Here is a 27,907-nt window from a genome sequence, read left to right on the forward strand (position 1 = left end):
AAGGTCACCAGAGTTATCTCTGGGATTAGGATTATGGGTATTTTTTTCTTCATATTTTCTAATTTTTCTCAAGTGAACAGTAAAAAAGTCGGGCATTCTATTTAAAAATAGATCGATCCTTTCAGGATTAACACAGATATGCCCAAGGATGGCCATTACTGGTAACACTTGCGTTCTCCGGAGATCTGTGATCTGGAGTGGGGACTCTCCAGACTCTCCTTGGAGCCTAGGAGAGAAGCCCCTCCCGCTGGCCGGGCCAGGACCCGGGAGTGTGACACAATCCTCAGACCAAGCTTGGCAGAGGCAAGCAGTGTCCCCAGCGTAGGTAGCTGAGCTGTTGTTTACAGTTCTGCCTGCAGCCCTGGTGTGGCTTGGACCCTGTGAGGAGGAGGCCCAGCCTTAAGGAAGTTCCTGGCAAACCCACTGAAACCTACCCAAGGGCCCAGTTTCATGTACCCAGGAGAGTGTTATCCCAAGTTACTGCTTCCAAACTCCTTCCAGACACAAATGAAACCTGTTACTCCCAAAGTAGAGAACTCTTTATTATAAACCTAGGATACAGAAGGGGAAATTACAAACTGAGGCATTTCTTAGCTCTCTTTGAAATTCTCACAATGAATACAAACAGGTGTGAAAGATACTTTTTTTTTTTAAGTTGTGAATTTTTTTTTTTGTCTTTATTGAGTTTGTTACAATATTGCTTCTGTTTCATGTTTTGGTTTTTTGGCCCTGAGGCACGTGGGATCTTAGCTCCCCAGCCAGGGATTGAACCCACACCCCCTGCACTGGAAGGCAAAGTCTTAACCACTGACTGTCAGGGAAGTCCCTGAAAGATACTTTCTTGAAAGAGTTTTAAAATACTTCGCAGTATCAAAGTGGGGATAGGTACTTAGTAGCTAAGTACTTCATTAAGATCATGCAGAGAGGGGCCTCCAGTCCCTCTTGAGACCCTGAGGGAAGGTACTTGGTTTGCCCCAGCCCTTGCTGGAAGTGGAGCAGAGAAGGCATACATTTGCTATTAGATTTAGGGTCCTGGGTCCTATCCTGGCACAGAGACCTGAGACCAAGACATTTTCTCCTTGAAGGAGAGCTTAAGGGAAACCAACGTACACATCCCCCAAGGAGGGAAAAACAGCTGTCACAGCTAACTTGCTCTGTGAGTTCAAGCAGCTCTTTCCTCGCTCTGTGCTTCACTGAAGGCATAAATGCTGGCATAATGGGTCCTTTCCAGAGTCTGGTTCCAATGAAGAGGGAAACAGAAAAAGAATACAAGATTGTCCCATCTTAGTCCAGGGTTAGGCCCCCTCTGTGGTGGGACTGTCCCACCCAGCTGTTCCTGGCAGCTGTATCCAGGGAAATGTGTGCATGAAGATGCCTGTATGTGTGTGCATGAGGGTGCCTGTGCACATATATATGTCTCTGTGTGTAAGCTTGTATGTGTCCATGTGCCTACAAGCTTTGGGGCAAGAGGCTTTTGTGTGGTCACTGTTTGTAAACTAGTCCCAGCAAATAACTTTGTAAGGCAATTAAGTACAGAAGATTGGTGGGAACATTCTCTGTGGTGGCCCAGGGAGGAAGGCTTCCTGCTCACACCACCATGGTGACCTAGCTCCAGAACCCAAACTTGATGGAGATGCCAGAAGATGGGATCCCATCTCATGCAGGGCAGAGCTGAGAGCAGGACCACAGGCACTCGATAGGTGGAAGTGAAAAGCAGCCCCAGACGCTCAGGGCAGTCTCTTGGGGACTTATCACAGGGAAGGTGCACAGAGGCTGGGAGGAGTCAAAGAGGCAGATGAGAGGTGGACCCTTGGGGAATCAGGCTCAATGTAGGACCTCCCTATGCTAGGCCAGGCTGCTTCCCCATCTGTCCCCTGGGGCAGGAGGAAGTAGGATGTGAGGTGGGGCAACAGGGCCCCAAAGCATCCGTAGGCGCCATTGTGGAAGCAGCTGCCCCAGCAGTGCCATGGTCCCAGCAGTGGCCAGCACGTTGACCAGGCAGCTAGCTCTCTCTCAGCCAAGGTTTGTCTCCTGTCCCCAGGAGACTCAGAACAGTGCTTCACCGTTTCCCACAATCATTTGAACACAGCTACTGCCTGTTCTCCTCACCCTACTTAGTTCTCAGGTGGAGAAACTGAGGCCTAAGATGTGTGGATGGGTCAGAGCTGGCTCTTCTGGTCTTCCTCTTAGTCCCAGCTGGCTCTGTTTTTTACTGTCCTGGCTGATAACAGCAAGTGGGCGTGCCACTTGCAGCCACATGTTCTATGCAGGACATGAGATGTGATGTCCAGGTATGTACAATGGCTGCAGCTGTGTCTGTGGAGTTGGCATGTCCAGGAATCAAGAGGCCAGAGAAGCACAGATTCCCCGTACAACTGCAGGTGGAGGCAGGGGTGGAAGTACATGTACAGGCAGACAGATGCACACACACCCAGGGGCTCAGGGCCGTTCAGGGCAGGGACAGGGCCTTGGCGAGGCGAGTCCAGAACCAGGACTTGGTGCAGGGGTTGGTGTAGTCGCAGACAGTGATGAAACGCAGGATGCTGGGGAACTCTTTCTTCATTGACTTGTACTTGATGGGGATCAGTCGCTTCTGATGGGCACCTGCAAGCCAAAGGGTACAGAGCTGGCACCAGGCTCTCACAGTGGGATGGGACCAATCCTCAGTCCAGGGGTTAACAACATCCCTCTCCCAACTAAGCACTCCTGGTACATATTCACCCACACAAAGGGCGCTCATGTGCATGCACACTTATGTGTAGAGACCTGCCCAAGTTCCTTGATGCTCTATCTGTGGCCCTTGGTGAGGGAAGGCTGGCATCTTGAGGCCCCGCCCACTTCTCTGTGGCAAGGGCAGGGCTGAGCTTACCTGGAGAGAGGCTGAGTGCAAACTTAGTCTGGAAGTCACATTCCTTGCTTTGCAAGTAATCATCAGAGACAACCACCACCATCCGACGGCACCTAAGGGAGAGTGGGCAGGCTATAGGCACCGTGGTGACCTAGTTCAGCATACCCCCAGGGGACAGCCTTGGGAGGAGCCCACTGTGCCCAGGCTAGACAAGGTCCAACTGGGAGGATCCCTAGCAGGGCTTTGTACACCCACCCACTTGCCCCCTGGCCTCCTAGCCAACCTCTTTTCAATGAGTTCACTGGCAATGGACCAGACGCAGGTGCCAGGCAGGACGTCGCGGTCAGACACACACAACTTCAGCCGATGGTTTGTCTGTTCCAGCTCCCGGATCATCTCCTGTACAAACTGGATATCGCTGGGGCAGTAGCAGATGAAGGCGTCAAAACGCTCAGGCATTTGCCCTGGGTGCAAAGCACAAGGGTGATGGTCAGAGCCCTGCAGGAAGGCTGGGGAGGAGCCCAGCCAGGTGCCCCCAGCCTAAGCAACCGTGACCCTGGACCCTTCACAACCCTGATGACACTACTCAGAGCAAGTGCCTTTCCCAGAAGCGGAAAGATGAACACCTCCTTACCACCCCAGGCCAAACCCTAGGTCGACCATGAGATAGACACCTCATTTCATGAAAATCTCATACCAAAACCAGAGGTAGGACTTTATTATTCCCATTTCTTAGGAAACTGAAGCTCAGAGAGATTAAGTGACTTGCCCAAGGTGCCACAGTCCATCTGCTTTCAACATCCATGCTTTTAACACCACAATGTCCTACGGCCCAGGGGGGCAGTACTGGGCCCTTACCCAGGGGGTCATCGCAAATGGTGATGCCCGCCGGATCTCTCGTCCGAGGGATGCTGCTGTCTACAGAGTCCACCTGTAAAGGCTTCTCAGATGCCTCCTGCTGCTGCTTCAGAATATACTTTTGGCAATCCTCCTCTGTGGGGAAGAGACAAGGTGTGGCCAGCTCCCCGCAGGTACCCCACGCCTCTACCCACGGTCAGGATCCAGCCCCTGTCCCACCTCCCTGGCTGTGTTGTCCTCCAGGGCTTCTCTAGCCCAGTGGTGCCATCCACAAAGTTCAACAGCTCTGAAAAGATGAGCTTCCACCTGGCTCTGCCCATCCTAAAGGGATGTCAGTGGTGTTCTGGCCATGAGGGAAGCCATCAAGGTCAGGCTTGTGTCTCTATCCCATTGCCCTCCACTCCCCCACCCCCCACCTCCCCGCTCCGGGCTCCTGAGAATAGAACCCAAGGTATGCTTCTTCTAGGATCCACGGCTGATGTGAGCAGGGCATGTAAGAAGAGCTCAGGAGACCTGGTGATTATGTGCAGCAAGGGCAGCAGCCCCAACCAAGTGGGCCACTGTCCCCATGCCTGTGCAGGTATGTGTCAGCATGTAGCAGGAAAGGGTGCATTTTCCAGGGACCTGAAGTTTCCAAAGACTGTCAGCTTTCAGTCCCTTACCTGCCTGTTGCTCTACATACTTGAAGCAGTCCCAAGTCCCCCACAGAGGACCCCTATTCTGACTACTGGTCCTATGTGAAAGCCTTCGTCTAAGCTGTTTCCTTGTGCCTTTCCCGGCCTTCGCCTTCTTTCTCTAGTCCCTACCTATCATCCCACGTATTGAAAGAGGGAACTGGTCTTGCACGGTTCCCCCTCTGCAGGCTGCCTCCAGTGTCCCCTTGCCACCCCAAAACTACTCCTGTCCCCCCACCCCGCTCTCCCCGCCTCCAAGACAGGAAAGGTGGGACGGATGCTGAGGCCAGTTATGGTCAGCCCCTTCATCCCCACCCCCACCTCGGATATGAGGCCCGGAAGGGGGCGTCCTCACCGATGCTGGGTCCCAGTTCCATCAGCAAGTCGTCGCGGCCCAGCTTGCCGAGCAGCTCGAGCAGGCGGCCCACCGAGGCGCCGGGTCGTCCCTGCCAGTCGTCCAGCAGGCTGCCCGTGGGGTCGGCATGCGTCTCCAGCCGCCGGATCTCCAAGTACTCGAAGCCCATCTCCTCCGCCAGCGCGGTCCAGTCGGCCGCCACATGCGCTCGCAAGTTTAGGAAGAGCGACAGGCGGCGCCGCACTCGCACGTTGAGCGCTGCCAGGGGCAGGGAGGACATGGAAGGGGTGGGGGGCGCGGAGCCCGCGTCCGAGCCTCCTTCAGCCATGGCGGGCCGTCATGCAGAGGCGCGTCGTGGGTCTGTGCTTCCTCCTTACCCTACCGCCACCCCTCCCACCCGGCCCCGCCCCGCCCCGCCCCACCGGTTTCTCTTTCGAAGCGACGCCCCGCCCTACAATCTGGAGCCCCAATAGATGTGCGGAAGTGGGGGGCACCCCACCCCTGCCCTCGGGATCTCAGGGGACTAGGGGTGTGGGGACCGGGAACCTACCTTTTAAGGTCTACGGAGCTCCACCTATGTGTCCAGGAGGGTCTGGTGCGGCAGTGGGACGATGACCTTCCTTCCGGGGTTATAGGAAAGAGGTGACTTGCTCTTTGGCATCTGGTGGACTTACATCCTTTCCATTAGGGATCTGAGGAGTTCATACGGTCCTGCCCTCGAGGATGGCGGGGAAGGGGCAAGGGGGCAGGCATCGGCTCTGCCTCCCTCCACACCCCCTCCCCCTAATTCTGGTAGAGCACCCAATCCTGCCCTTAGGAGTATGGGGAATCCCTGGCTGTACACCCAGAGTTGGAGGTGGAAAAGGGCATATTGCCTTCTGAAGCCAGAGGCATGCCACGGCCCTGCCCTTGAAAAGTGAGGGGCACGACCCCACCCTCCGTGTTTGAGGGTAACAGGACACCCTGGCCTTCCTGTCTGAGAGAAACCCAGTACTACCCTCTGGGGTCTAGGGAAAACATTGCCATTGGGAGTCAAGCGGGCACCCGGCCTTGCTTTTTAGTGGGCAGGGGACATCGTCCTGACCTGGGGAGCTTTGGTTCATTCACTCATTCAGTAGGTATTTATTGATCACCTATTAAGTGTCAAGTATGTTGCAGGCATCCTGGATACAGAATCCTTCTCTGACTTGGCGGAAACCCCAGCCTAGCGGGGGAGGTGGGCACTAATCAAATCATCCCAAATGACTGTAAAATTGGTTAAAAAAAAAAAAAAGTATGATACTCTTTCTCCAGATAGGGGGCTTGTCATATCTCCGGCACATTTGTACAATCCGTTCTCCTGCCACCCCAGTATCCCAAATTCCCTCAGTCTTCTCGAAAGACTTTCCAGGAGAGCCCAAGCGCGTCGGGGTAGGCTCTGGGGCATCTCGGAATTATTTAGGTCCCCCAGCTTGGGGGAGACAGCAGAGAAGGCTAGGCAGGGGGAAGAGGAATTATAGTCGCTGGCCCCTCTTTCCCGGCAAGAAGCTGTAAGTGGCGCTCCTGACGAACCTGCCTTCTGTTTGGTGGCGGGCAGCGGGCAGAGTTGTAGGGAAAGGGACCCCTGGCAATGGTGAAATTTACTTCAAGATACCAATGGGGCTCTTGAAGACCCGCCTCGGGTTTGGCAGTAGGCGGGGCTGCAAGTGGAAAGGTTTCCTGTCTGTATTTCTAGGCGGGGCTTCAGAAAAGCCCACCTCCTGGTTGGCCGCCGCCTGAGGCTACTGTAGGCGGGGCTTTGAGTGGAAAGACCCTCTTGGGTTCAACTTTAGGAGGTTCCGTTTGCGGCTAGGGGCGGGACCTCAGGCAGACTCGCCTTCTGGTTATCTGAGGCGGGGAGGTGGGCGGGACCTTAGAGGGAAGGGCCAGTCAGACCCGCAGGGTTGTGGGCGGGGCTTAGGATAGAGGAAGCGGGTGGTCAGAGGTACGGTTCAGCGCCTGCGCGGGCGTTGGCCTGTTGGTTGCTGCTCTCTGCTTCTGGCTGGTTGGGGCTTTACCCTGCCGAGCTACGCGATGCGGAGGCTGCAGGTGGTGCTGGGTCATCTGAACCGCCAGCCCGCTTCGGGCCCGGAGCCGGAGCCGCGGGCCGCGCCGTGTTGGAGCGGCGCTCCGCGGAAGTCGGCGGAGGATGTAGTGGTGGTGCATGGGCGGCGCACGGCCATTGGCCGATCGGGCCGCGGCGGCTTCAAGGTGAGACCCCTGGGCTCGGGCGCCGGGTGTGAGATGGCGGCCCGGGGCGAGCTGGCGTCTGGCTCCTCTGTTCGGTAACCCTCGGCGTCGGTGGTGGCTCCGCGCCCGAGTTGGACCGCTCTGTCCCTCTGGGGGTGGGGCTGGGGGAGCTGGGATCTTGGGAACCCCGAGCACCGCCGCCAGCCGCGCGCTTCCCGCTGCAGGACACCACCCCCGACGAGCTTCTCTCCGCCGTCATGACCGCGGTTCTCCAGGACGTCAAGCTGAGCCCGGCCCAGCTGGGAGATATCTGCGTGGGTGAGTGCACTACCCGGGCCCTGCGCTCGGTTTTCGCCTTCCCATTACGCCGAAGCCCTCCTCACGCAGCTGACTGTAATCGTCCCTTTCGGGCTATAGACTCCACCGCCCCACCCCCGCCTCCAGGCATTTTCTGTGCCCGCTCCAAGCACATTCTGCATATTAAGTATGATAGAAAGCAGGGATCTCAAGTGACAGACATTTCAACGCCAGGGTCTTGGCGCAGGAGTTTGAGAACACCCTAAGAGACAGGAGGCTAGGGTTCTCTACCCATCCTGACGTACTATCTATGCCAGGGTAGAACAGAGGGAGTTTGGAGCATCAAAACCCATCTAGTCCAGCCCCGCACTTACAGATGGAGAAACTGAGGCAGATGGAGAAACTGAGGCCTGGGGAATTTGTAGCAGAGCTTGGACCTGAATCCAGGACCTCTTGACCTTCAGTCCAACCCTTTTTCCCCAACTCTGCTCCTCTAGCCTGGAAACATAACATTATATGGTAAGAGTCACGTCACACAAGTGTCAGCCCTAGATGGGGGATCACTGTTCCACCCCTGGAGTGCCAGCAGGGCTTGGTGGAGGACACTCAGGGGAAGGTGTGCATTTCAAAAACACTTTCCTAACTGACAGAACTACTTTTTCACACTTCAAGCTTTGCACTACATTCTTCTTTCCATGTTACCTTTTAAAGGCAGGCGACCTCCCCAGTGTGTGCTGATTTGGAAAAGCAGGTTGCATGGGCAAGGGAGCTTGGGCCTCTCGGGGACTGGATCTAGTGTATGGCCAGGACAAGATTCTGTATAGCTGGCTGTCCCTGCTCCAGACCTTGAAATTCCACTGTTTCTGAAGGAAGATCTGGAATGCCCCCCTCTTGGTAATCACAGCTGTACCTTAGTGCCTGGCACTGAATAAAGGTTTGTTGTCCACAGGAAATGTGCTTCAGCCTGGGGCCGGAGCATTAATGGCCCGAATTGCCCAGTTTCTGAGGTAAACTTTTTCAGTTCTTGCTCTGGGTTGGCTATTCACGCTCTTGCTTGGGCTCAGGTCCCAGAGAACTCAGCCTGTTGGAGGGAGAAGATCAGGATTGGACACCAGACCTGGACACAGCCAGGGTCCTCAGCACCCTGCTTTTCTGGATGCTGCCTTTCCCCTACTTTGAAGGGAGGGTGTGTTTCCCAGCGCTGAGCCAGGACAGAGGGCCTTTGGGACTGGAGCAAAAAGTTCTTTGTGGCCTGATTTTTCTTAAGCCAAAATCAGCTTGTTGCTTGTGAACTCTGTCCTCTTGTCAAGTAAATAACCAGGTTGGCACACTGAAGAGTGATTTTGAGCTTTTTAAACGCTAGCCCATCCGCAGAGGCTTGGGGACAGGGCAGAATCTTGGGGTGAAGGGTAGCCCAGAAGGGGCCCTGATGAATTGCCCTTTACCACTTGTTGTCCTAAGACAGGGAGGAGGTTTAAATTATTTTCACGTGTCGATTTAAGAGCCACTGAGCTGTGTACTCCCAGCTTCGTGGAAAAGAAATAACAGGAACATGAACTAGTGAAGGAACAGGAAAACTGACAAAACCTGTGGAGACTAGGAGAGGTTCAGACTGCTTAGCCTGGATTTCAAAGATTCCAGCGATTTGGCTCTAGATTTGACTTCCAGCCTAATCTACCTGCTGCTTCCTCTTTCGACCAGCCTGTCTGCCACTGCCTTCCCTCAGCTGGTCTTTCTGTCCCCTTGCAGTACTGTCCCTACCTCCCCTCTCTGCCCTAGTTAAACTCTGTTCAAACACAGTTTCACCATTTTGACCAGACTTCTCTGAATTCCCAAGCTTAAAACGAGGGCCCATTCTTTTTCAGTCGCTAGCCACGTGCTTCCTTGTGATGTGCTTTGACATCTTGCTCGGTTATTGTAGGCTCTGCTAGTTAACTCACTTTCTGTGTGTGGTTGGGCGTCCTCTAGGGCTCTGTATTATAAGCATGTCGGCATCCTTCCAGTGGTGCCTTATACCAAGTAGGTGTTTAATGAACCCTTGGTGGATTGGGTGAAGGGGTGGTAACTAGGTAGTAGGGAGTTAGGGGACCTGGGAAGGGTTAAACGGGCTACAGGGACCTAGGAGACTATCCACCCAAGAGGGTCTCAGCAGAGCTTGGCCTAGGCACTAGCCCAGAGGTTCCCGACCCTGGCTGCACGCCAGAATCAGCAGAATCAACAGAGTGCTTTCACCCCTGAGGTTCTGAGTCCATGGGTCTGGGGATTTCCCCAGGGCTTTGTACCCTTGGCCAGCACAGGTTACACTGGCAGAGGCAGCCTCACCAGCTTCCAGGGCTGGAACCAGTGTGAGAGCCTGGGGGAACCCGTCAGAAGGAGGGATGTTAGAACACCCAGTACCCATCAGGGATTTTTGTCCAGCTGGGAACAGCCTTTCCAGAGACAATGGGAACATAAAGGCCGTATGGTTACTAGTAAGGCTGCGGAGTGGGGATGGTTTCTAGCCTCATACTTGAGACATTTCTTTTTTTTTTTAATTGAGGTATAGTTCATTTACAGTGTTGTGTTAATTTCTACTGTACAGCAAAGTGATTGGGTTATACATATATATACATTCTTTTTTTATATATTTTTTTCATTATGGATTATCACAGGATATTAAATATAGTTCCCTGAGCTATACAGTACGACCTTGTTGTTTATCCATTTTATATATAATAGTTTGCATCTGCTAATCCCAAACTCCCACTTCATCTCTCCCCTACCGAACCCCCTTGGCAAAAACAAGTCTATTCTCTGTCTGTGAGTCCATTTTTGTTTCGTAGATAAGTTCATTTGTGTCATATTTTTAGATTCCACATGTAAATGATATCATATGATATTTGTGTTTCCCTGTCTGACTTACTTCATTCAGTATGACAATCTGTAGGTCCATCCATGTTTCTGCAAATGGCATTATTTCGTTCTTTTTATGGCTGAATAATATTCCGTTGTATATATGTACCACATCTTCTTCATCCTTTCCTCTGTTGATGGACATTTAGGTTGCTTCCATGTCTTGGCTATTGTAAATAGTGCTGCAGCGATCGTTGGGGTTATGGTTTTCTCTGGATGTATGCCCAGGAGTGGGATTGCTGGGTCATATGGTAATTCTATGTTTAGTTTTTTAAGGAACCTCCATGCTGTTTTCCGTAGTGGCTGTTACCAATTTACATTCCCCCAACAGTGTAGGAGGGTTCCCTTTTCTCCACACCCTCTCCAGCATTTATTGTTTGTAGATTTTTTGATGATGGCCATTCTGACTGGGGTGAGGTGGTACCTCATTGTGGTTTTGACTTGCATTTCTCTAACAATTAGTGACGTTGAACATCTTTTCATGTGCCTGTTGGCCGTCTGTCATACTTCAGACATTTATTTTGCACTGTTTCTCTGTCTCAGCCACAGGCCCTCTTCTCTATTCTTCATGGGAAACAGGGATATACAGTTTTAATTTTTGAATCTTCAAAGGAAAAGAAAGAAGGACCTCTGTGGCCCAACCAGCCTTCTCTTGCCTTTGGGCTGTGCGTGGCCTTGGATGAGGAGAATCACAGGGTGGAAGGGCGTGTGATGGTGGGGCACTGGGGAGCAAGCGCCTGCAGAGATGGGGTTTGCCCAGTGTAGGTCAGGCCTGGAGTAGGGTCAGGGCTGCTGGGTTTGTCCCCCTGGGCTTTCCGTCCCCTGAAGGGGCAGTCGTGTTGGCCAGGAGCACAGGCCTGCTTTCCCTGAGAGCCTGGCAGGGAGAGCGGGCTGACTCTCTGGTCTCACTTTCTGTTTCAGTGACATCCCAGAGACCGTGCCTTTGTCAGCTGTCAATAGACAGTGTTCGTCAGGGCTCCAGGCGGTGGCCAGCATAGCTGGTAAGTTCTGACTGGGTGGGCACCCAGTGCCGCGGCCTGGCCTTGGTCCTGGCTCCTCGGGTTTGGGTCGTCAGAGTCACTGTCTGCTGGGCAAGCAGTAAGGATTTCTGACAGGACCGTAACCACAGAAAGCCTGGAGGAGAGCCCCTCACCGCACCCCCAGCCTTTTCTGGACACTCCTGGGTCTTCCATCTCTGAGGCTGGGGCTGAGTCCCACTTAGAGACCAGGTGGGGAAGAGGCTCCCCTATTCCCAGGACAGATGGACTCTGGGGAAGGATGTTTATGAAATGCTTTTGTTGCAGGTGGCATCAGAAATGGGTCTTATGACATTGGCATGGCTTGTGGGTAAGAATTTTTTCCTGCTGGAGCTTATTAACCAACGTGTAACAGTGAAACTAATGTTCATCTGAGTTCTCAGAGGCCATGATTTTAGAATTCTCCCTTGGCCCTTGCAGGCACTTAGAAGTGGTCCCCAGCTCTGGCTGCTCGGGAACCGCTCACATCTCTCAGCACCAGAGGAAGTGGGCTTTGAAGAGCTTTCTTTCTTGGAAATCTGTCGGGTGGGAAATGTGGGCAAGCATTGTGAGGAAATACGGCACTGGGTTTCTCTCTGTGGCCCTTGTTGATTCATGGTGGCTGCTGAGAGAAAGAGCAGTTTTGCTTCCCTAGAGCCAGGGACAGCTGCCTGCTGTAGAACTAGTTTGTTCATTTCACAGGCTGGCTGTCCCCCACCCTGACCAAGGTGGAAACTTCCAGCTGCCTCCTGGGTTCTGAGGGACACGGTCAGATGTGTGGTGGTTTCGTCCCCGTCAGCTGTGACTCCGTCTTTAGCTGCAGCATGTGGAGCCCAGGGAGGGGAAGGCTGGGGTGGGCGTCGGGTGCTGGCAGCCTCGGGGAGGCCAGCAGCCCCAGGATCCTGATGTGCTCCCTCAGCCTCTCAGTTCCTCTCCATAGCATTTCTCGATTGCAGCCCTGCTGGGCCGTCTCAGAGCTGTGCCAGTTGGCACTTGCTGTACTGCCCTGTGTCTGCAGTTGTAGATAAACCCAAAGACCAAACTGCAGGGACTTTGGCTGGGCAAAGGCCACTGCCCAGGCTGCCCTCTGGTTTCTATCTTACTGGAGGAGGGATGGGGGTGTGGGTGACCTGAGGAGAAGGTTGGCGCCTTCATGCGTTTCTTAGAGGGTATCTGAGTCCCCAAGCAAATGAAAGACCGCGTTACTAGGGTATTAAGGATTTGGGGCCAGGACATTCCCTCATGTCACAGGCTGACTGTTCCCCGTAGACTGTGATCATGATGAGTAGCCCAGGATATCCTAGGTGGCAGTGGGCTCTGAAGCCAGACTACCTAAATTTGGATCCTGGCTGAGTGACCATGGACAAGTTAACTCAGCTTCTCTGAGCCTGACACTGTTCAAAGCGTTCTTATACCTAAAAAGACTTTTTTTTTTTTTGTGGGGGCAGGGTGGCCACACTGCAGGGCATGCGGGATCTTAGTTCCCTGACCAGGGATCGAACTTGTGCCCGCTGCAGTGGAAGCGCGGTCTTAACCGCTGGACAGCCAGGGAATTCCCAGAAAAGATTTTTACAATAGCGCTGGGCACATGAAAAGCGTGCAGTCAAGGTTATGTGTTATCATCCTTTGAGGCCTTATATTCTGCCACCTCCTGGAAGCCCTTTTGACCACACTAAACTGAGATCGCATGCCTTTCCCTGGTCTCCTAGCACCTCCTGGTCTAAGCAGGTCGGCTTGCTCTTTGATGTGCAGCTTTTAAAACATTTGTCTCTTCTCTCCGCTGAATTTGTGGCCCCTGAGGGCAGGGCCCGGGCTTGTTAGACGTGTTTCTCGTGTTTCTCCCATGGTAGCCAATACTAGGCTGCTTTCCTTGGGACCGGCTGCAGAACCAGTTGTGCTGGGAAGCGAGGCCCTGCCCAGGCATGGGGATTGTGCAGCGGTGGGGGCGAGGGTGCAGCTGGGGCTCAGCAGCCCTGCACCCCCAGCTCTGTGCTGCCGGCCAGTGCCCTGCCTTGAGCTCCCTGGCCAGTTCCCAGCACTTGCCAGACGCAGAGCTCTCCGTGGGGAGTCCCGCTGATGATCACCTCCTCTTCAGGGTGGAGTCCATGTCCCTGGCAGACAGACAGAACCCTGGAAATGTTACCTCTCGCTTGGTGGAGAAGGAGAAGGCCAGAGATTGCCTGATTCCTATGGGGTGAGCGCCCACCGTGGCTCCGTGTGCCTGTCCCCGCTCAGCTCCCTGCCTGGCCCGGAGCAGGGGTGCAGGAACTTGGATTATCTTGTGGCCTCCCGCCTTCGGCCCTGGTCTGCTCTGCAGGGACTCTGGGCATGGGACTTAGTGCTGGCCCTGACTTCCGTGTCCTGAGGCCCCCAGTCCGCTCTGTGCCTCTGGGTTTCCAAGCATGGCCCAGCCTGTCACTCCCACCCTGAGGGGCTCAGTCACACAAGGCATGATGGCAGCTGCACCCTAAAGCCTTGGAGGCCTAGAAAGTTGAGGAGGTGGGAGGCTTTTGCTCACCGGCCATGCTGGTGAGGGCCCTTGGGCCCTGTCGGTGCAGCATCAAAGGTGCTACATTCGCAGAGCAGCTAAGGTCTGCATCCAGAGCCACCCCCGGGGTCCGTGGGCAGGGAGTCGTGGCTCCTCTGGACGTGTGAGGGGATGTGCGGCTGCCTCCACATCCAGGGACTATCTCCGAGGAAAGCCTGTAAAGCCAGAAGCCCCGGCCGAAGGCCTCTCTGTGGCTCTGGGCTCCCAGGATGAGGGGAGGCTCCAGCTACAGGGAGCAGAAAGCTGGGTGTGGCCTTCCCAGAGGGGGACTTGTCTCCCGCGGTAAAGCACTTTCCTTGAGGCACAAGAGAAGCTGGCCAAGCCAGCTAGTGCCCCACCCACGCCCTCCTGTGTGCTGGTCTCTGGTGAACAGGCTTCTTAGAGGCCAGCGTTGCTGACTCCCTACCTGTGCTCCGCCCTGAGTCGTCACCACCGTCACTGTGGCACAGACGGGCCCTCCGGTTCTCTCCTGCCTGCAGCCCTGGGGCCCGTCCCCAGGCTGCCTGGCTCCACACTCACTGTTCCTTGTCTGTGTTCTAGGATAACCTCAGAGAACGTAGCCGAGCGGTTTGGCATTTCGCGGGAGAAGCAGGATACCTTTGCACTGGCTTCCCAGCAAAAGTGAGTGCTATTTGGGGTGAGGTGTTTAAAGGGCTGGAGAGTGAGGTTTGGAGGCTGTCCCAAGTGATCTCCGGTGGAGCTGCCCTTAGGCTACCACTGGTTTCCAAGCCTCTACCTCCCAGAAGGGGGAGGTGGGCAAGGGCGAGGGCCACTGTGCAGTTAGCGCTGTGTCCCATTGCGGTCTGTTTACCTTGAGTGTCTTTCCCTAGCTTGGCCTCGGTTTCCCCATCCATTTGTTGAGAGTGTAAGGAGGGCCAGGGCTCTTCTCTAGTTGGCTGTGGTTTGGTGATTAGACATGGTAACCACAGGCTTCTCTGGATAGCCTGGAGGGTGGAGCCAGTGCTGCCGGGGACCCTGGCATCCCTGAGTCTGGGGTAGCATCCTGAGGCAGGGACTGGGGACACTGAGGCAGTGGTTCTTAGCCACTTGGGCGCAAGTAACCATTTGAGAATTTGGTGAAAGCTGTGGCTTCCTCCCCATGGGAATGCCCATGGGCCCTTATATTTTGCATATGATTGCAAGGATCACCCTAAAATGCCCTGTGCTTTTACACTGTTTAAATACAAAGATTCATCCAGTAGTTTGGTATATGGCATTTTATTTTGACATTTAAAAAATTTTATTTCACTAACAAGTTTGTGTTAATCGTAAGTGTCACTCGTGCAAATTTTACATAGATATATTCAGGGTAGTATATGTCATTTTAATCACGTGAAAACATGGGGAATGCATGGAATTGAGCGACGGGAGGGAACAGAAAAGCTGGCAGAACCCAGCACAAATATTCCTGGGGCTCCAGCCTCAGTTTGGCTTAGTCTCTCTTGGGTGAAGGTCTCAAAGGGGAGCCGCCACTTCCAAACTTCCCCCTCCCCTTTGAGGTTGGGACAAGCCAGGATCTGAAGATCTAAGGCTGATGGCCAAGAAGTCCCTGTAAAGCCCTGGGCTTCCCACTCCCAGGGCAGGTGGGGTAGTAGGGGACCCTCTGCACTCCCCCCGAGGTGAGTGTAACCCCGCATTTAGCAGCCTGAGCTTGCATGTCTGTCCCAGAGGGCAGGGCAGGGCAGGAGGCCTCAGGGAGGGACCCCAGGAAGGAAGGTAACCCCATGGAAACCTGAGCCTGGCTGTCCACGGTGCCGGCAGGGCAGCCAGAGCCCAGAGCAAGGGCTGTTTCCAAGCCGAGATTGTGCCTGTGACCACCACGGTCCGTGATGACAAGGGCACTGAGAGAAGTGTCACCGTGGCCCACGATGAGGGCATCCGCCCCGACACCACCCTGGAGGGCCTGGCCAAACTGAAGCCTGCCTTCAAGAAGGGGGGCTCTACCACAGCTGGTGAGACTGGGCTGGGGGTGGGGTGAGGAGGGGGCTGCTTCCATGCTGGGTGTTCTCCTCTGGGGGCGTGGAGCCACCAGGCAGGGTGGACGTGGAAGGTCTGGACCTCCTCGGAGCTGCCCAGAGGCCTCCTTAACCCTGTGGTTTGCCTCTAGGAAACTCTAGCCAGGTGAGTGACGGGGCAGCTGCCATCCTGCTGGCCAGGAGGTCCAAGGCAGAAGAGTTGGGCCTTCCCATCCTTGGGGTCCTGAGGTCCTACGCAGTGGTTGGGGTCCCGCCTGACATCATGGGCATTGGACCTGCCTATGCCATCCCTGTAGCTTTGCAAAAAGCAGGTAAGATGGCTCCTTCACACCCTAGGTTTGGATCCAGCCCCTGCCTCTCATGCTGTTGCCAGAGGCGGGTGCCCGGGGTGGGCCTGCGGGTGCCGCAGAGTGAAGGTGGGGCACCCCGACCCCTTCCTGACCCCACAGCTGGGACCCGCTCACCCATCTGGAACAGAGGCAGACACACCAGGCAGCTTAGCCTCCAGGCCATGTATGGCGCAGGGCCCCAGGGAGTCTGAGAAGCCTGCTAAGGGGCCGCTGGGTCAGCTCAGGTCTTTTCCGCTTGCCTGCAGGGTTGACGGTGGAGGACGTGGACATCTTTGAGATCAATGAGGCCTTCGCAAGTCAGGTGAGCCCGTTTTGCCTTGTTACCTGGGCCGCCCAGTTGGAGGCAGCAGGGCGGGTGGTGCGGGGGACTGGGGAGGGAGCTACAGCTGATGCTGAGCCTCCTTCCAGGTCGTCTACTGTGTGGAGAAGCTGCAACTGCCCCCTGAGAAGGTGAACCCTCTGGGGGGTGCGGTGGCCTTGGGCCACCCGCTGGGCTGCACTGGGGCACGACAGGTCATCACGCTGCTCAATGAGCTGAAGCGCCGCGGGAGGCGGTAAGGCTGGCCCCCGTGGGGGGGGCAGGGGCGGGGGGCCCAGCTGGCGCGCCTGATGGGGGAGGTGTACGCGCCCCCGCCACACTCCGAGCCGAGGAGATGGGCCCCTGGCCTGCGGCAGGCATCGGCCACCGCGTGCGCACGCCTTGGCGGGCAGGCCGGGAACCACGTGCCCCGAGGTCTGGCATCCTGTGCCCGTGAAGGCCTTGGTCCACCCAGCTCAGCCTGGTCCGGGGAGAGCTTGGTGGTTGGGCTTCTGCCCTTTGTGCCTTCACCCAACCAGCACATTTTGCTTCCACAGGGCGTATGGGGTGGTGTCCATGTGCATCGGGACTGGCATGGGAGCCGCCGCCGTCTTCGAATACCCTGGAAACTGAAAGAGGCCCAGCCCAGTGCTCTGGCAGTAGCGCTATAGACGTGACACCTGGGGAGTTCCAGCACTGGTGGTAGTGGCAAATCAAGGCACTTCAGCTAAGTTGGCAAATGTGAACACTGATGAGACAGTACGGGAGTGGGTGAGGTATCGGGCCCCTCTAGCTGAGACAGGCAAAGTTGGCCTGGGTCACCCAGCCTGCAAGGCCACCGTGTGATTCCTGGGGGAAGGGGCCTGTGGATGCGGAGTGCAGTAAACATCGTAAATGCATTACCTTCCCTTAGTGGCTGTGGTTTTTTCCCCCCAAGAAAGAGCCAGTTCTTGCTATGCTGGTCCTGCCTCTGCTGAATCTGAATAGTGACTCTTTTAACTGCCCTGGTCTCCACAGGGCATGGCCGACCCTTTGTATTAGCTCTGAGGACACAGGGCGCAGGGCCTGGAAGTGGTGGGGCGGGGTGGGGGTGGGGGGGTCCCTCCATCCCAGGAGCTGTTCAGAGGTCCTCCAGTAGGTGCCCGTGCCCAGTAAACCTGCTCCATAGCACTGGGCCGTGTTTATTTCCAGTACTGGGGGTTGAGGGCAGAAGCTCAGAGCTAGTAGGGTGACGCATATCTCTCGTCGTACGAGCCTCGGCCCCGGAGCCGCAGGGTGCAGGATTTCTCACCGAGCATGCCTTCCACCACCAGCGTGGACTCGTACACCTCACAGCTCCTGTGGGGAGCAGGGGCTGAGATGAGGAGGGGGCCCTGGGCCAGGGCTCCAGAGGCAGCGCCAGCGAGGCTGGGAGGGCCGTACCTGGCAGTGAAGGAAACCTGGAGGGGGACGGAGGTGGGGGGTGCGTTGACTGGTCGTGCCTCCAGCAGCCCACTGCTTGGGGAGACCCTGAAGGCAACAGGGTCCTTGTCTGGCTCCTGCTGGCCTGCGTGAGGGGAAGGGGACACGCAGGAGTGAAGCCAGCTCCGCGCTCGGCCCCCTGCCCGCATCTCGGGGGTGCACCTCTGCTCTTGCCCACCTCTGCAGGAATTCTCAGGTGGGCCCAGCCCTGGGGAGCCAGGCTGCAGGGACAGGGCACGCAGGCCCCTCCCTGGGGGTCTCGGCCCAGCCGCATGGGGGAGCAGGGAGGAGGGCATGGCACACCTGTCAACACGGCCCAGGAGCTCCGGGAGCCGCTCAGGTTCATGAGGTAGACCTCCCGGACGCGGCCCTGGTTCACGAAGCAGGTCCCGAAGTCCACCCAGCTGGTGGAGAGCTGCAGCTCAGGCACGGCCACGACGGCCCGCAAGGGCACCACCTTGGGGGGGACAGAGCCTTTAACTTGGTGGGGACTAGGTGACCTTACCCACTCCCACTGGGCTCTGAGCCAGGGACACAGGGGCCCTGCCGACCCCAAGTACTGCAGCTTCTGAGGGACGTACAGGCAGCACCACAACTGGTGGAAGGGGGCCAGTGCTGTCATCTAAAGCCGGGGGATGCTGGTGGGATTCTGGGCAGGAAAAGGGCCAGGAAGGTGCCATCTGCTCCCTTCTGCCTCCCCTGCCCTGGATCCAGCTCTGTGGTTTCTGCTCCCTGGCCGGGCCGCCCTGCTGCTCTGCTCTCCCCTCTCACCTAGCCCGCTGCTCCCCTTGGGCCCCGGGCCAGCTCACCTTTTCCCTTGGCCTCTCCAACTCAGAAGCTCACGGGGCTGTGGTGTGGAGCTGTCACAGTCCACAGAACAAGAAAGAGGCCCGTGGTATTCTCACCTGGTGCTCGCAGTCCCACACAAGCCCAAGAGGCGTCCCTCAGCTGCTCAGTCCCCACCCATCAGGCCATTCCCTTGGCCTGGTTTCCCTTCTCTCTCGGTTAAACAGCGTGCAGGCTTCGCACGCCACCTCCTCCTCCAGGAAGCCTTCCCTGATTCTGCACCCTACAGCACCCCACCTCGCTCTGAGCTCCTAAGACAGGTAAGGATGGATGACCCTCGTCTCTCCACGTGCCAGGCCTCTTCCAGGGCAGACTACTGGGGTTTGTCCCTCTGACCCCACCTGAACACGTGAGGCAGGCCTGGGACTCACCTGAGTGGTCTGGTTGCTGTATTCTAGAAGCAGATTCTGAGTGAAGACCATCTGTTTCTCTCCACTCGCGCTCTGCTGAATGTCCACTCCAGGTGACATCTGGTCAGCCGGGAGCTTCTGATAGGAGAGCAGCTCCAGGGAGAGGGAAAAGGACACGTTCACCTGAGCAGATGTGGACAAGCCGTCACCTCAGACTGCTAGTGGGCGGCAGCCTCCCCGTCCAGAGCTCCGTCCTTCCCTCCCGCGGACCCTGCCTGGTGCATTCACTCCTCACACTGTGCCCTGCTCCCTGCCCAGCACCCGTTAGTACCGGGGACAGGGCTGAGCAGCCCTCGGGAGCTGAGAGGCCGGAGGAGCGGGCAGCTCCACTCGCGTGACCAGGGCTGCGGGCAGGCCCGTAGGCCCAAGTCAGGCCTGTGTCTTTGTCGTGAGGGCAGTGGGGAGCCCCTGCCGGGTTTTAAGCAGGGCATGTGCAGTCAGCTTTGCCTTCCTCAGGGGTCACCCTGGAGGCTGTGGGGAGGGGGCTGGGGGAGCATGAGTGGGTATCTGGGGCCAGGGTGTAACGGGCCCAACAGGATGGGCCTTGGACACACGGCTCCCAAACCCAGGTCTGTGGACCCAGCTCCACAGATTCATCCAAGGCACCTGTTAGGAAAACGGGTTCCTGGGCCTCAGCCCAGATCTTCTCATCTCTCGCAGTGGGGCCTGGGGAATTGTGTTTCTGGTGTGCCTTATGTTTATGGAAAGATGGTGATGAAACCCTGCGTGAGGGCACACGAGAAGGGGGGTCTGTGCCACGTGGAGGTGGCTCGCAGGACCAGGACACTGGCGGAGGGGACGAAGAGTGGGGTCTGGTGTGTCTGGGACTCGCGAGTGTCCACACTGATAGGTCTGGGCGTTCCTGCGCATGGAGGGCCCCTGTGTGGAGGGGTTTGCTGGATGTGGTGCGTGTGATGGGGGTCCGCCCCTGAGCGCGCAGCGCACGGCGGGACCAAGCGTCTGGTTTGTGTGTGGACACCACTGTCTGTGTCTACGTCCAGACCTGGAGGGTGCTGCGTGCGCAAACGTGAGAGGAAGGTGAGCCCCAGCCCAGGTGAGTGTGCCCACTGTAGGCAGGGACCACAGAAGCTCCCACTGACCAGCATGTTCTCCTGTGGGTAGAGTACCAGCTGCTTGCCGGCTGCTGCTGTCCCCTCCTTGCACTCCTGCTTCCAGCTGGGGCCGGGAGTCTTGTGGCTGCGGCTCACCCCATCTTGAGAAACAGAGAAGGGCCTGGAGACCAGGAGCCGGAAGTAGTGTGGGATTTCCGTGGTGTTGGTCAGCTTCAGGTGGTGGGTGGTCACCAGCTCACTCAGCACCTGGGCGGCCACAGAGGTCGGGGAGGGGACTCAGTTCTGCCCTCCGGAGCTCCTGACTCGGGTGGGGGGTGGCGGGCTCCGGGGGAGGGGACCCAGACTGTCAGGCCTATGCCCCACAGGGGGCCGCGGGAGACGTCTGAGGACCAGGTAGCTCGGGAGGGCCGGGGGTGCAGCACACTCACCCCAGCACAGCGCTGCTCGGGGATGAGGTCGCTGGCCTGGTGCCAGAACACCATGCTGCCGCCGGAGTCCAGCTCCACGCTCAGCCTGCCAGCGACAGGCATGGCTGGGCTCCTGGGCCCAGCTGACCCTGGCCGGCCTTTCCCTGGGCTCACCCGCCAACTTCTCCCTCCCGTCCCCATCCTCTTGCTCCCAGGACCCTGTCTGGTCCCCGGCAGTGCCGGGGAAGGCTGACCCCCACAGCGGGCCGCAGGGAGGCCAGGCAGCCCAGCCGACTCACTGCGCGGGCCTCACGTAGCCGTGCAGGTGCAGCCTCAAGGGTCCCACAGCCGAGCCCTGCAGGCGGCGCCTCCTCCCCGGAAGCTCCCTCTCCACCTGCCGAGCCCAAGCCCGATCATGGGTGGTCGCCCGAGCTGAGCAGGCAGCGGGCGAGCTGCCCCAGGGAGAGGCAGTGGTGGGGGCCCTCCCCAGGCCAGGAGCGCTCACCTCGTCATCCAAGCTCATGGAGCCCAGGGCGGAGCCAGTACACTCCACCTTGTGCAGGATGTCGGGCCCCAGGACCACGGGTGTGAAGGAGATGTGGATGGTGCTGCTGCCCCCTGCAGGGACCACCTGGCAGACGCACACAGCAGCCTCAGCACCGCCTGTCCCTCCCGGCCAGGGGGACGCCCCCCTCCCGCCCCGCCCAGAGCTCCCAGCCCCGCCCCAACTCACCACCTGCTTGGGGCTGATGGAGAACGGCTGGTCAGAGGGCAGCCCCTCGCGCCCCTGCAGGGTGACCGAGATGATTTCCTGGGAGGCGCTGGCACTGGAGCCGCCCTCAGCCTGTGGTCCAGGAGTCGCTGAGGCTCACGCAGGCTCGAGGCCCACTGGCCACAGCCCGGCATCCCTCCCGCCACCCCTGCTCACAGACTGGGCAGCTTCACGGCTGGACTTGGACACGTCAGAGGGACTTGGGGGCCAGAAGGAGCTGCTGCTCTCAGGGGTCTCAGGGCACAGGAGGCCGTTCCCAGCTTGGTCCCGCAGCGGGAAGGGTGGCCCGTAGGACACCAGCAGCTCCAGCAGCCGGTCCTCCCTGGCCTCTGGAGCATAGGTCTCCCAGTCCAGGCGGATGTCTGGGGCAGACATGGGGGAGAGAGGCGAGGGATAAGGAAGGAGCAGACTCTTCCCTGGGCCGCCCCCCTCCCTGCAGCCCCCGGAGGCTGTCGGGTCTCCCACACTCAGGGTGGAGGGCGCCTGGCTCCCCAATGTCACTTGCAGGCAATTCTTGTTTTAGGAGAGTCTACAGGCTTATGCCACCGGCCCCATGAGCCCTTGCCCTCTGGACCACAAGACCAGGTTTCACGTCCAGATGCAGAAATCCGACTCCCTGTGTGCTCTCCCCACACCCTCCTTTCCTTCTGGCCTATTTGCTCACCCCTGGGCCCTTCACCCCCCGTGTCCCCTGCCTCCTCCCCTCCATCCTTTAGCGCCCGCCTGCTTTCACTTCCTTCCCCAGCCAGGCGAGTCCCTGGGGGCTGCCACTGGCAACTGTGTGGCCAGGATTCTCATCTCTCTCTTTGCCCCCATCCTTGTACCCACTGGGCAAAAACCTAACCCTGGGGGAACGGAACCGACCATCTAGGCCCCAGTGAGCAAGTCCCCTGCATTCTAAACAACGTGCCACTCCCATAAATATGTCCCCAACCTAAACTGTGCCCCCACTCTGCCCATCACTGTTTCCCGCTCAGCCGTCCCTGCCTACCTGCACCACGACACTGTCTTCCCTGATCTCCTCTGGCACTCAGTGGATGGTCCCACCTCACCTCCCAGAAGAAAGTCCCGCCCGGAGTCCCCCATCTGTCTGCATCTACCCCATCCCTACACCCCTCTTCTCAGGGGCCAGATGTGTCCCATCTCCCCTCTCTCCTGGCTGCTTCCCCACAGCACTTCGACAAGCTTCCCTCTGCCAGACCTTTCCAGTACCACCTCTCCTCTCCACAGCAAGCTTGGAGGACGAACAGTCCATGAGCGACTTCCCCCCACTCCCAGCTCACCTCGGATTCATGGCTCGCCCCTGGGGAATGAATGCCTGGTGAAAACATGCCCACGCAAGGTCCCCGAACTTGTAGTCCCCAGGGTTACTACCTGGTATCTGCCTCTTTCACGCACGGAATCACTCTCACCAAGGCCACCAATGGCCTCCATACTCTCAAGTTCAGAGGACAATCTCACTTTCAGGTAAGGAGAAATGTGCATGTGATGATGAGCCCCAAGGAAGCAACGGTAACCAGGAAAGTAGAAGAGAAATCCCAAATTAAACAAAGGGGAAACAAGTCACAAAAAGCAAAACGAAGAAAGTAGAAAAATAACAGTGAAATAAATCATCAAATAAGAAGAAATACATAGATTAGGTTTTCTAAGCTCAGCTCTCGGCTGTTTACAAAGAAACACACATCAAAGTCATAAAGAGTGAAAACAGAGGGATGGGCAAAGACATACCAGGCAAATGCCAGTACACAACCAGGGGAGCAATGTTGCTATTTGGCGAGGTGGGATTTAAGCACTGAAGGGGCCAAAGAGGAAGGTTACAGGGTGATAAGAGGCATCGTTAGCTGTCAAGTGCATCTAACAATACAGAAGCTAAAAACATACAGCAAAACTACAAACGCCAGAAGAACTTGATAAAGATATGATTAGAGTGGTCCAATACACCCCAAATGCACAGATCCAGTGGACAAAAATAAGCAAGGTCGGGCCTCCCTGGTGGCGCAGTGGTTGAGAGTCCGCCTGCTGATGCAGGGGATACGGGTTCGTGCCCCGGTCTGGGAGGATCCCATATGCCGCGGAGCGGCTGGGCCCGTGAGCCATGGCCGCTGAGCCTGCGCATCCAGAGCCTGTGCTCCGCAACGGGAGAGGCCACAACAGTGAGAGGCCCGCGTACCGCAAAAAAATAAAAAAATAAAAAAAAAAAATAAGCAAGGTCACAGAGTGGCCATTCTCTTCCACCAACAGGATGTTCCCTTGAGTCCCCGAGGAGCTTAAAAACTACAGTGCCCAGGCCCTGCCCCTAGAGACTGTGGTTCACTTGGTCTGGGGTGGCCCAGCCTCAAGGTGCTTTAAATAATGCCCAGGAGACTCTGGTTCTCAGCTGGCCCTGGCTCTTCCTGTGGCCCATAGGCTCCCTCAGGCCCAGCTGGGTCGCTCTCCTCCTGGCCTCAGCCTGATGGCCCTCGACACAGACCCCCAGCACTCTGGCCGCCCCCATAGTTGCACTCAGTGCACTCTACGCTGGCAGCCCATGGTCACGTCCGTCCTGTCCATCAGGCACAGCCCCTGCTGTCCTGTTGCCTCTGTATCCCCAGCTCCTTGTACAGCACCTGGCAAATAGCTCAGGGGCTGCTGGTGGAAGGGAAGAGAAAAGGTGTCCCCTACAAGTGCCTGTCCCTATGCAAAGTGAACCCGACCAGGGGAGGGCATCTGTGGCCCATGGACACTGGGAAACCCCAGGTCCTACAGGCAAGGGCAAGTCCTGTCTTCTCGGATGGAAGTGGCTCCGACAACCCAAGACTGGCTTGGCCACTCCTGACTTTGGCCCTTGGGGGCCTCCCTCCGTACCCCAGCCCACTTGGCTCCAGGTCGCGGGCCATCAGCTTCCCCCACCCCAATCTTCCCTCCCAGCCTGGCCCACCACACGGCAGAGCCTGCAGCAAGAGCCCCGATCTCTCTCGCGAGCATCTCACCACAGGGGCTGGAATTACTCAGGCGAAGGATCCGGGTGACTGTGTCTCCTCCAGAGACCCGGGTGCCGAACCTGGAGACAGGAGACGAGGGTCAGCAGGGCCACAGCCAGCGCACACCCCACAGGCCAGCTCTCCTGAGAGAGGAGGGCCGGGGCTCAGGCAGGCAGGAGGCCCCACAGCGGTCTGTCTTCAGCCCAGAGTCACCGAGCCCCAGGGCTGGAGGCCCTCCCCATGGGGTGCCCAGTGAACCATGACCCAGGGCTGCTCACCAGTAAACCCCACCCACTCTGCAACCGCACTGACCAACCGCACGGACCCCAATGCAGTTGGAGTGAGGGGTCCCGAGTCCGGCCCTGACCTCGGACCACAGTGACTACTCGCTACTTCTGTCACCGCAAAGCCCTCGGAGATGTGCAGATCACGGCCGTGCCCCCTGAGGCCTCTCTCCTCTGGGGTAGCCCTGGCTTGGGGCTTTCAAGCTGGGTGGCACCAAGTGGCCCTGGGCCGGCGGGACAGCAACGAGTTGGCGTGGGCAGCCCGGGGTGGAGGCCAAAGGGTTAGAGCAGGAGGCGGGCGGGGGTGAGGCAGGGATACCTGACAACAGGCTCCTTCTGGATCTGGTCAGTGGTGTAGTGGGCGGTCCTGTGGGAGCTGATGGGGCAGCCCACCACCGCCATGTGCACCGGGATGACCGCTGGAGGCAGGTCTCCCACCTGCAAACACACACCAGTCATGCGTTGCTCTCGTCAGCGGCTGCTACTGCATCCCCTGGCTCCCCATCCCCTCCGTGTGAGGCCCTTCCTCTTCCAGCCAGCCCAGGGTCCCCAAAGCTTGGTCGCAACTGGGCGAGGACTCACTCCCCCGTGTCTGACGTTCACCCCAGACCCCCCCAAAGGCCTGGCCTCTCGTCTCTGCTCTCCCGCCCAGCCCTGCGTGCGACTGCACGGATCTCCCAGCCTGAGGGTCTTTGGCCTCTTATGACCCCTTTGATTAAATTTCTTTATCTTTTAAATGGAGATAACTTTATTATTTTTCTCTGCTAATAAAAGGTGATAAATGTCTTTTTAAAATTTAAAATAGAATGTATTTCACCCATGATCCTACCCCACTCCCCAGCATGACTCACCGTTAACATTTTAGTGTACCACTGTCTAGACAGACTTGTGTGCATAAAACACAGATATAAATGAGCATTCTGGGCATGCTTTGTTTTGGTAATCTCTTTTCTCTTTACAACATATAATTTCACTAATGAAGGTTTACAGCATCATTTAACGGGCTGTCCGGAATCCCACTGCATGGATGTAGCCTAATGTTTTCATCCGATCTTCTCCTGATGGACATGGGTGTTTACACTGTTTCCTTTTTTCTCCCCCCTCTATTACAAACAACGCTGAGAAGAAAAGGAAGCCTGGTGTGAATTTAATTGCTCCCTGTGTCCACTTCTTTCCTTGGACAACCTTAACTGTGTGTCCCCAGCGCCCTGCAGAAGCGCCTCCGAAGGGCGGCACACATTGCCCAGCCGGCCTCGCTGTGCATGTGAGCACCTTTCCCCCGCACCTTCACTGACAACTTCTGAACCTTGCTAATCTCACAAAGACTAGTATTTCAGTGGTTTAACTCTCACTTCTTTAGTGACCAGTGTTGGTGACATGTTTCATGTTCACTGGCCATCTCTATTTGTCATTCTTGAATTGCCTATTCAAACCCTTTGCCTATTTGGGATGCTTTTGCCCCCCTTATTGTTAGTTAAGAAACGCTTTGTATATTAAGGTGATCAACTCTTTGTCATTGGGCACAGCACAATTTAAAGCAAATATCTACCATAACTAACCCATCCAATTTACTAAATAGTTCAAGAAAATCTGTGCAATAACTCAGTAGCCTAGGATTTGGGACACGTTTACTTCGTTCACTTACTGTGCAGATGAGGCTGTCCCAGTACTCGCCCCACATGTTCGCACAGGCTGTGAGGTCAATGCCAAGCTGCTGGTGGGCCCCCAGCATGCCCTGGGAGAGGTGGGGAAGGAAGGCAGCTCCTTTCCCGTGGGACAGCATTCTTTCCATAAACTCTGCAGGAGAACCAGGAATGGGGATTCAGGCCCCAGGGCAGGAAAGAGGTCCAAACCCTCAAGCGTCAGCAAAGCATTGAACCAGACAAGCCAACCTACAGCCTCTCCTTGGTCTGGCTAAACAGACCCTCCTCCTGGGAGCCTGGGGCCCAGGGTCCAGCTTCTCTCACCTCCCACAAGGGCTGAGCCTCAGCCCTCCCTTCTGAGCCACAACCCCTCCCAAATCAAAGCCAGGCCCTGTGCACAAGCCGTACGCCCTGGCAAGGGGATGGCCTCGTTTAAAAGAGGGGGCGCTGTCAGGTGGAGGGCCACGGCCATCTCGGGGACCTTGCTAGAAAAGACGCTGAGAAGTGGTCTCTGGTCAGGGTCCCCTCCTGCAGCAACTGGCCCACCTTCTTGGAAGGCCACGCGAAACGCCGCTCTGGCCAGGCCTAGACTCAGCGCCTGCCCTGGGGCTCTTACCCAGCTCCTCTCGCTTGGCCAAGAGCTCCCGCATCCGAGCCATCTTCAGCAGGGCAGGAGGCATGTCGGGGCTTGACAAGATGGGACATGGAAATCACATCAAGCCATCCGGGCCCTTCCCCAGACCTGAGCCACCTCCCCTGGCAACCAGCATCCCCCCAGGTGCCCAGCGGAGGAAGGTTGCCCTGCCTGCTCCTCCTAGGGGAGAGCTGGTCAGGCCTCCTCTTCACCTCTATCTGTGGTCTTTGCTCCCGCTGCACCCCTACCACCCAAAGCATCCCAGCTGCAGGCCGCCTGCCAGCCCCAGGGATTGCCTCCCAACAAACTCAGGAGGGCTCCAGGGCAGGGACCCTGATCCCCAGGCTCTGCACCTTGGTGACCCCTGGATGCAAACCCAGCCCAGACTCCCCAACCCTTGTCCAGTCTTCTGCAACAGGCCGTTTCCACTCTTTCCTGCTGACATCTGTCCCGCACTAAACACACGCTAACTTTCTGCAATGGGCCAGTTAATGGCTCAGGAGCCGTTCCTGGTGCCCTGCAACACCAGCAGTCGGTGGTTTTGAAGCTCCCGCCACCACTCCCCCACTCCCACCCCTGCCTTAGGAGCTTTGGTGGCGAGGCATCTGCAGCGGGGTGCTGGTAAACAGCCAACCTCTCGGTGTAAATACTTTCACTGCAGTTGATTCCGAGCTACAGCTTTGCAGCGTGCCTCACTGTATCTCTGCGCACAGTTCCCTCCACCTACAATAACTTCTCTCTCATCCACGGGCCCCAGTACCACCTGGCCTGTCTGAAGCCCTCCACCTCAGCAGGCCACATCCTCCCCAGAAGCAGCCTCTGAAAGAAACCAGACTTACAGGCTGGGTTTTTGGTGCAGGCTGTTTGCAGGGCTCCCAAAGTACTCAAACTTGAGGGTAAAAGGGGTCTGTATCGGGGAACAGTTGGTCAGGATGAGCTGGCGATTCACGCGGGTCCGCAGCGGCACTGCTGAGCCGAAGTCCAGGTGGAGTCTCTCTGGGTGGCCTGGCCACAGCTCTGTGCTGGCAACACTGCCCCGAGCCCGTGAGCACCCGGTTACACGCCACCCTCGGCCCTGCCCAGCGAGCCACCTGGGG

At 57.1% G+C, this 27,907-nt stretch overlaps 3 protein-coding genes across 10 annotated transcripts in view; 1 reads left to right on the plus strand and 2 right to left on the minus strand.

Moving 5' to 3' along the window:
• Positions 1-2,449: 2,449 nt before the first annotated feature.
• Positions 2,450-5,063, minus strand: MYD88 (MYD88 innate immune signal transduction adaptor; the record flags this gene model as incomplete). 7 transcript variants are annotated; one of them, XM_079712546.1, is made up of 5 exons in its annotated part: positions 2,450-2,604; positions 2,870-2,961; positions 3,132-3,312; positions 3,707-3,841; positions 4,736-5,063. In XM_079712546.1, 5 exons carry the CDS (start codon positions 5,061-5,063, stop codon positions 2,450-2,452), a joined length of 891 nt encoding a protein of 296 aa, XP_079568672.1. The 7 variants fall into 7 exon arrangements, with proteins under 7 accessions (XP_079568672.1, XP_079568671.1, XP_079568673.1 ...); XM_079712545.1 differs by having other exon boundaries at positions 3,108-3,312; XM_079712548.1 differs by having other exon boundaries at positions 2,584-2,604; positions 3,151-3,312.
• Positions 5,064-6,787: 1,724 nt separating this feature from the next.
• On the plus strand, positions 6,788-17,219 carry ACAA1 (acetyl-CoA acyltransferase 1; the record flags this gene model as incomplete). 2 transcript variants are annotated; one of them, XM_079713952.1, is made up of 12 exons in its annotated part: positions 6,788-6,964; positions 7,168-7,261; positions 8,190-8,247; positions 11,054-11,133; positions 11,437-11,479; positions 13,244-13,342; positions 14,237-14,317; positions 15,458-15,648; positions 15,804-15,983; positions 16,268-16,323; positions 16,431-16,576; positions 16,878-17,219. In XM_079713952.1, the coding sequence occupies 12 exons, from the start codon at positions 6,788-6,790 to the stop codon at positions 16,951-16,953; spliced, it is 1,281 nt and encodes a 426-aa protein (XP_079570078.1). In that variant the 3' UTR covers positions 16,954-17,219. The 2 variants fall into 2 exon arrangements, with proteins under 2 accessions (XP_079570078.1, XP_079570079.1); XM_079713953.1 differs by lacking the exons at positions 13,244-13,342; positions 15,804-15,983.
• Positions 17,220-17,540: 321 nt separating this feature from the next.
• The window catches only part of DLEC1 (DLEC1 cilia and flagella associated protein), a gene marked incomplete at both ends in the record, with an annotated part of 60,060 nt that continues 49,693 nt past the window's right edge, over positions 17,541-27,907 (minus strand). The window contains 15 exons of the mRNA XM_079712617.1: positions 17,541-17,658; positions 17,743-17,866; positions 18,085-18,238; positions 18,999-19,160; positions 20,138-20,356; positions 20,539-20,623; positions 20,817-20,911; positions 21,023-21,148; positions 21,251-21,361; positions 21,446-21,651; positions 24,259-24,329; positions 24,853-24,971; positions 26,179-26,330; positions 26,793-26,863; positions 27,650-27,841. Coding sequence (XP_079568743.1) covers positions 17,541-17,658; positions 17,743-17,866; positions 18,085-18,238; positions 18,999-19,160; positions 20,138-20,356; positions 20,539-20,623; positions 20,817-20,911; positions 21,023-21,148; positions 21,251-21,361; positions 21,446-21,651; positions 24,259-24,329; positions 24,853-24,971; positions 26,179-26,330; positions 26,793-26,863; positions 27,650-27,841 — 2,005 coding nt within the window. The remainder of the gene's footprint in view (positions 17,659-17,742; positions 17,867-18,084; positions 18,239-18,998; positions 19,161-20,137; positions 20,357-20,538; positions 20,624-20,816; positions 20,912-21,022; positions 21,149-21,250; positions 21,362-21,445; positions 21,652-24,258; positions 24,330-24,852; positions 24,972-26,178; positions 26,331-26,792; positions 26,864-27,649; positions 27,842-27,907) is intronic.

The sequence above is a fragment of the Hyperoodon ampullatus genome, assembly GCF_949752795.1.
Source record: "Hyperoodon ampullatus genome assembly, chromosome: 10".
Taxonomy (NCBI): Eukaryota; Metazoa; Chordata; class Mammalia; order Artiodactyla; family Ziphiidae; genus Hyperoodon; species Hyperoodon ampullatus.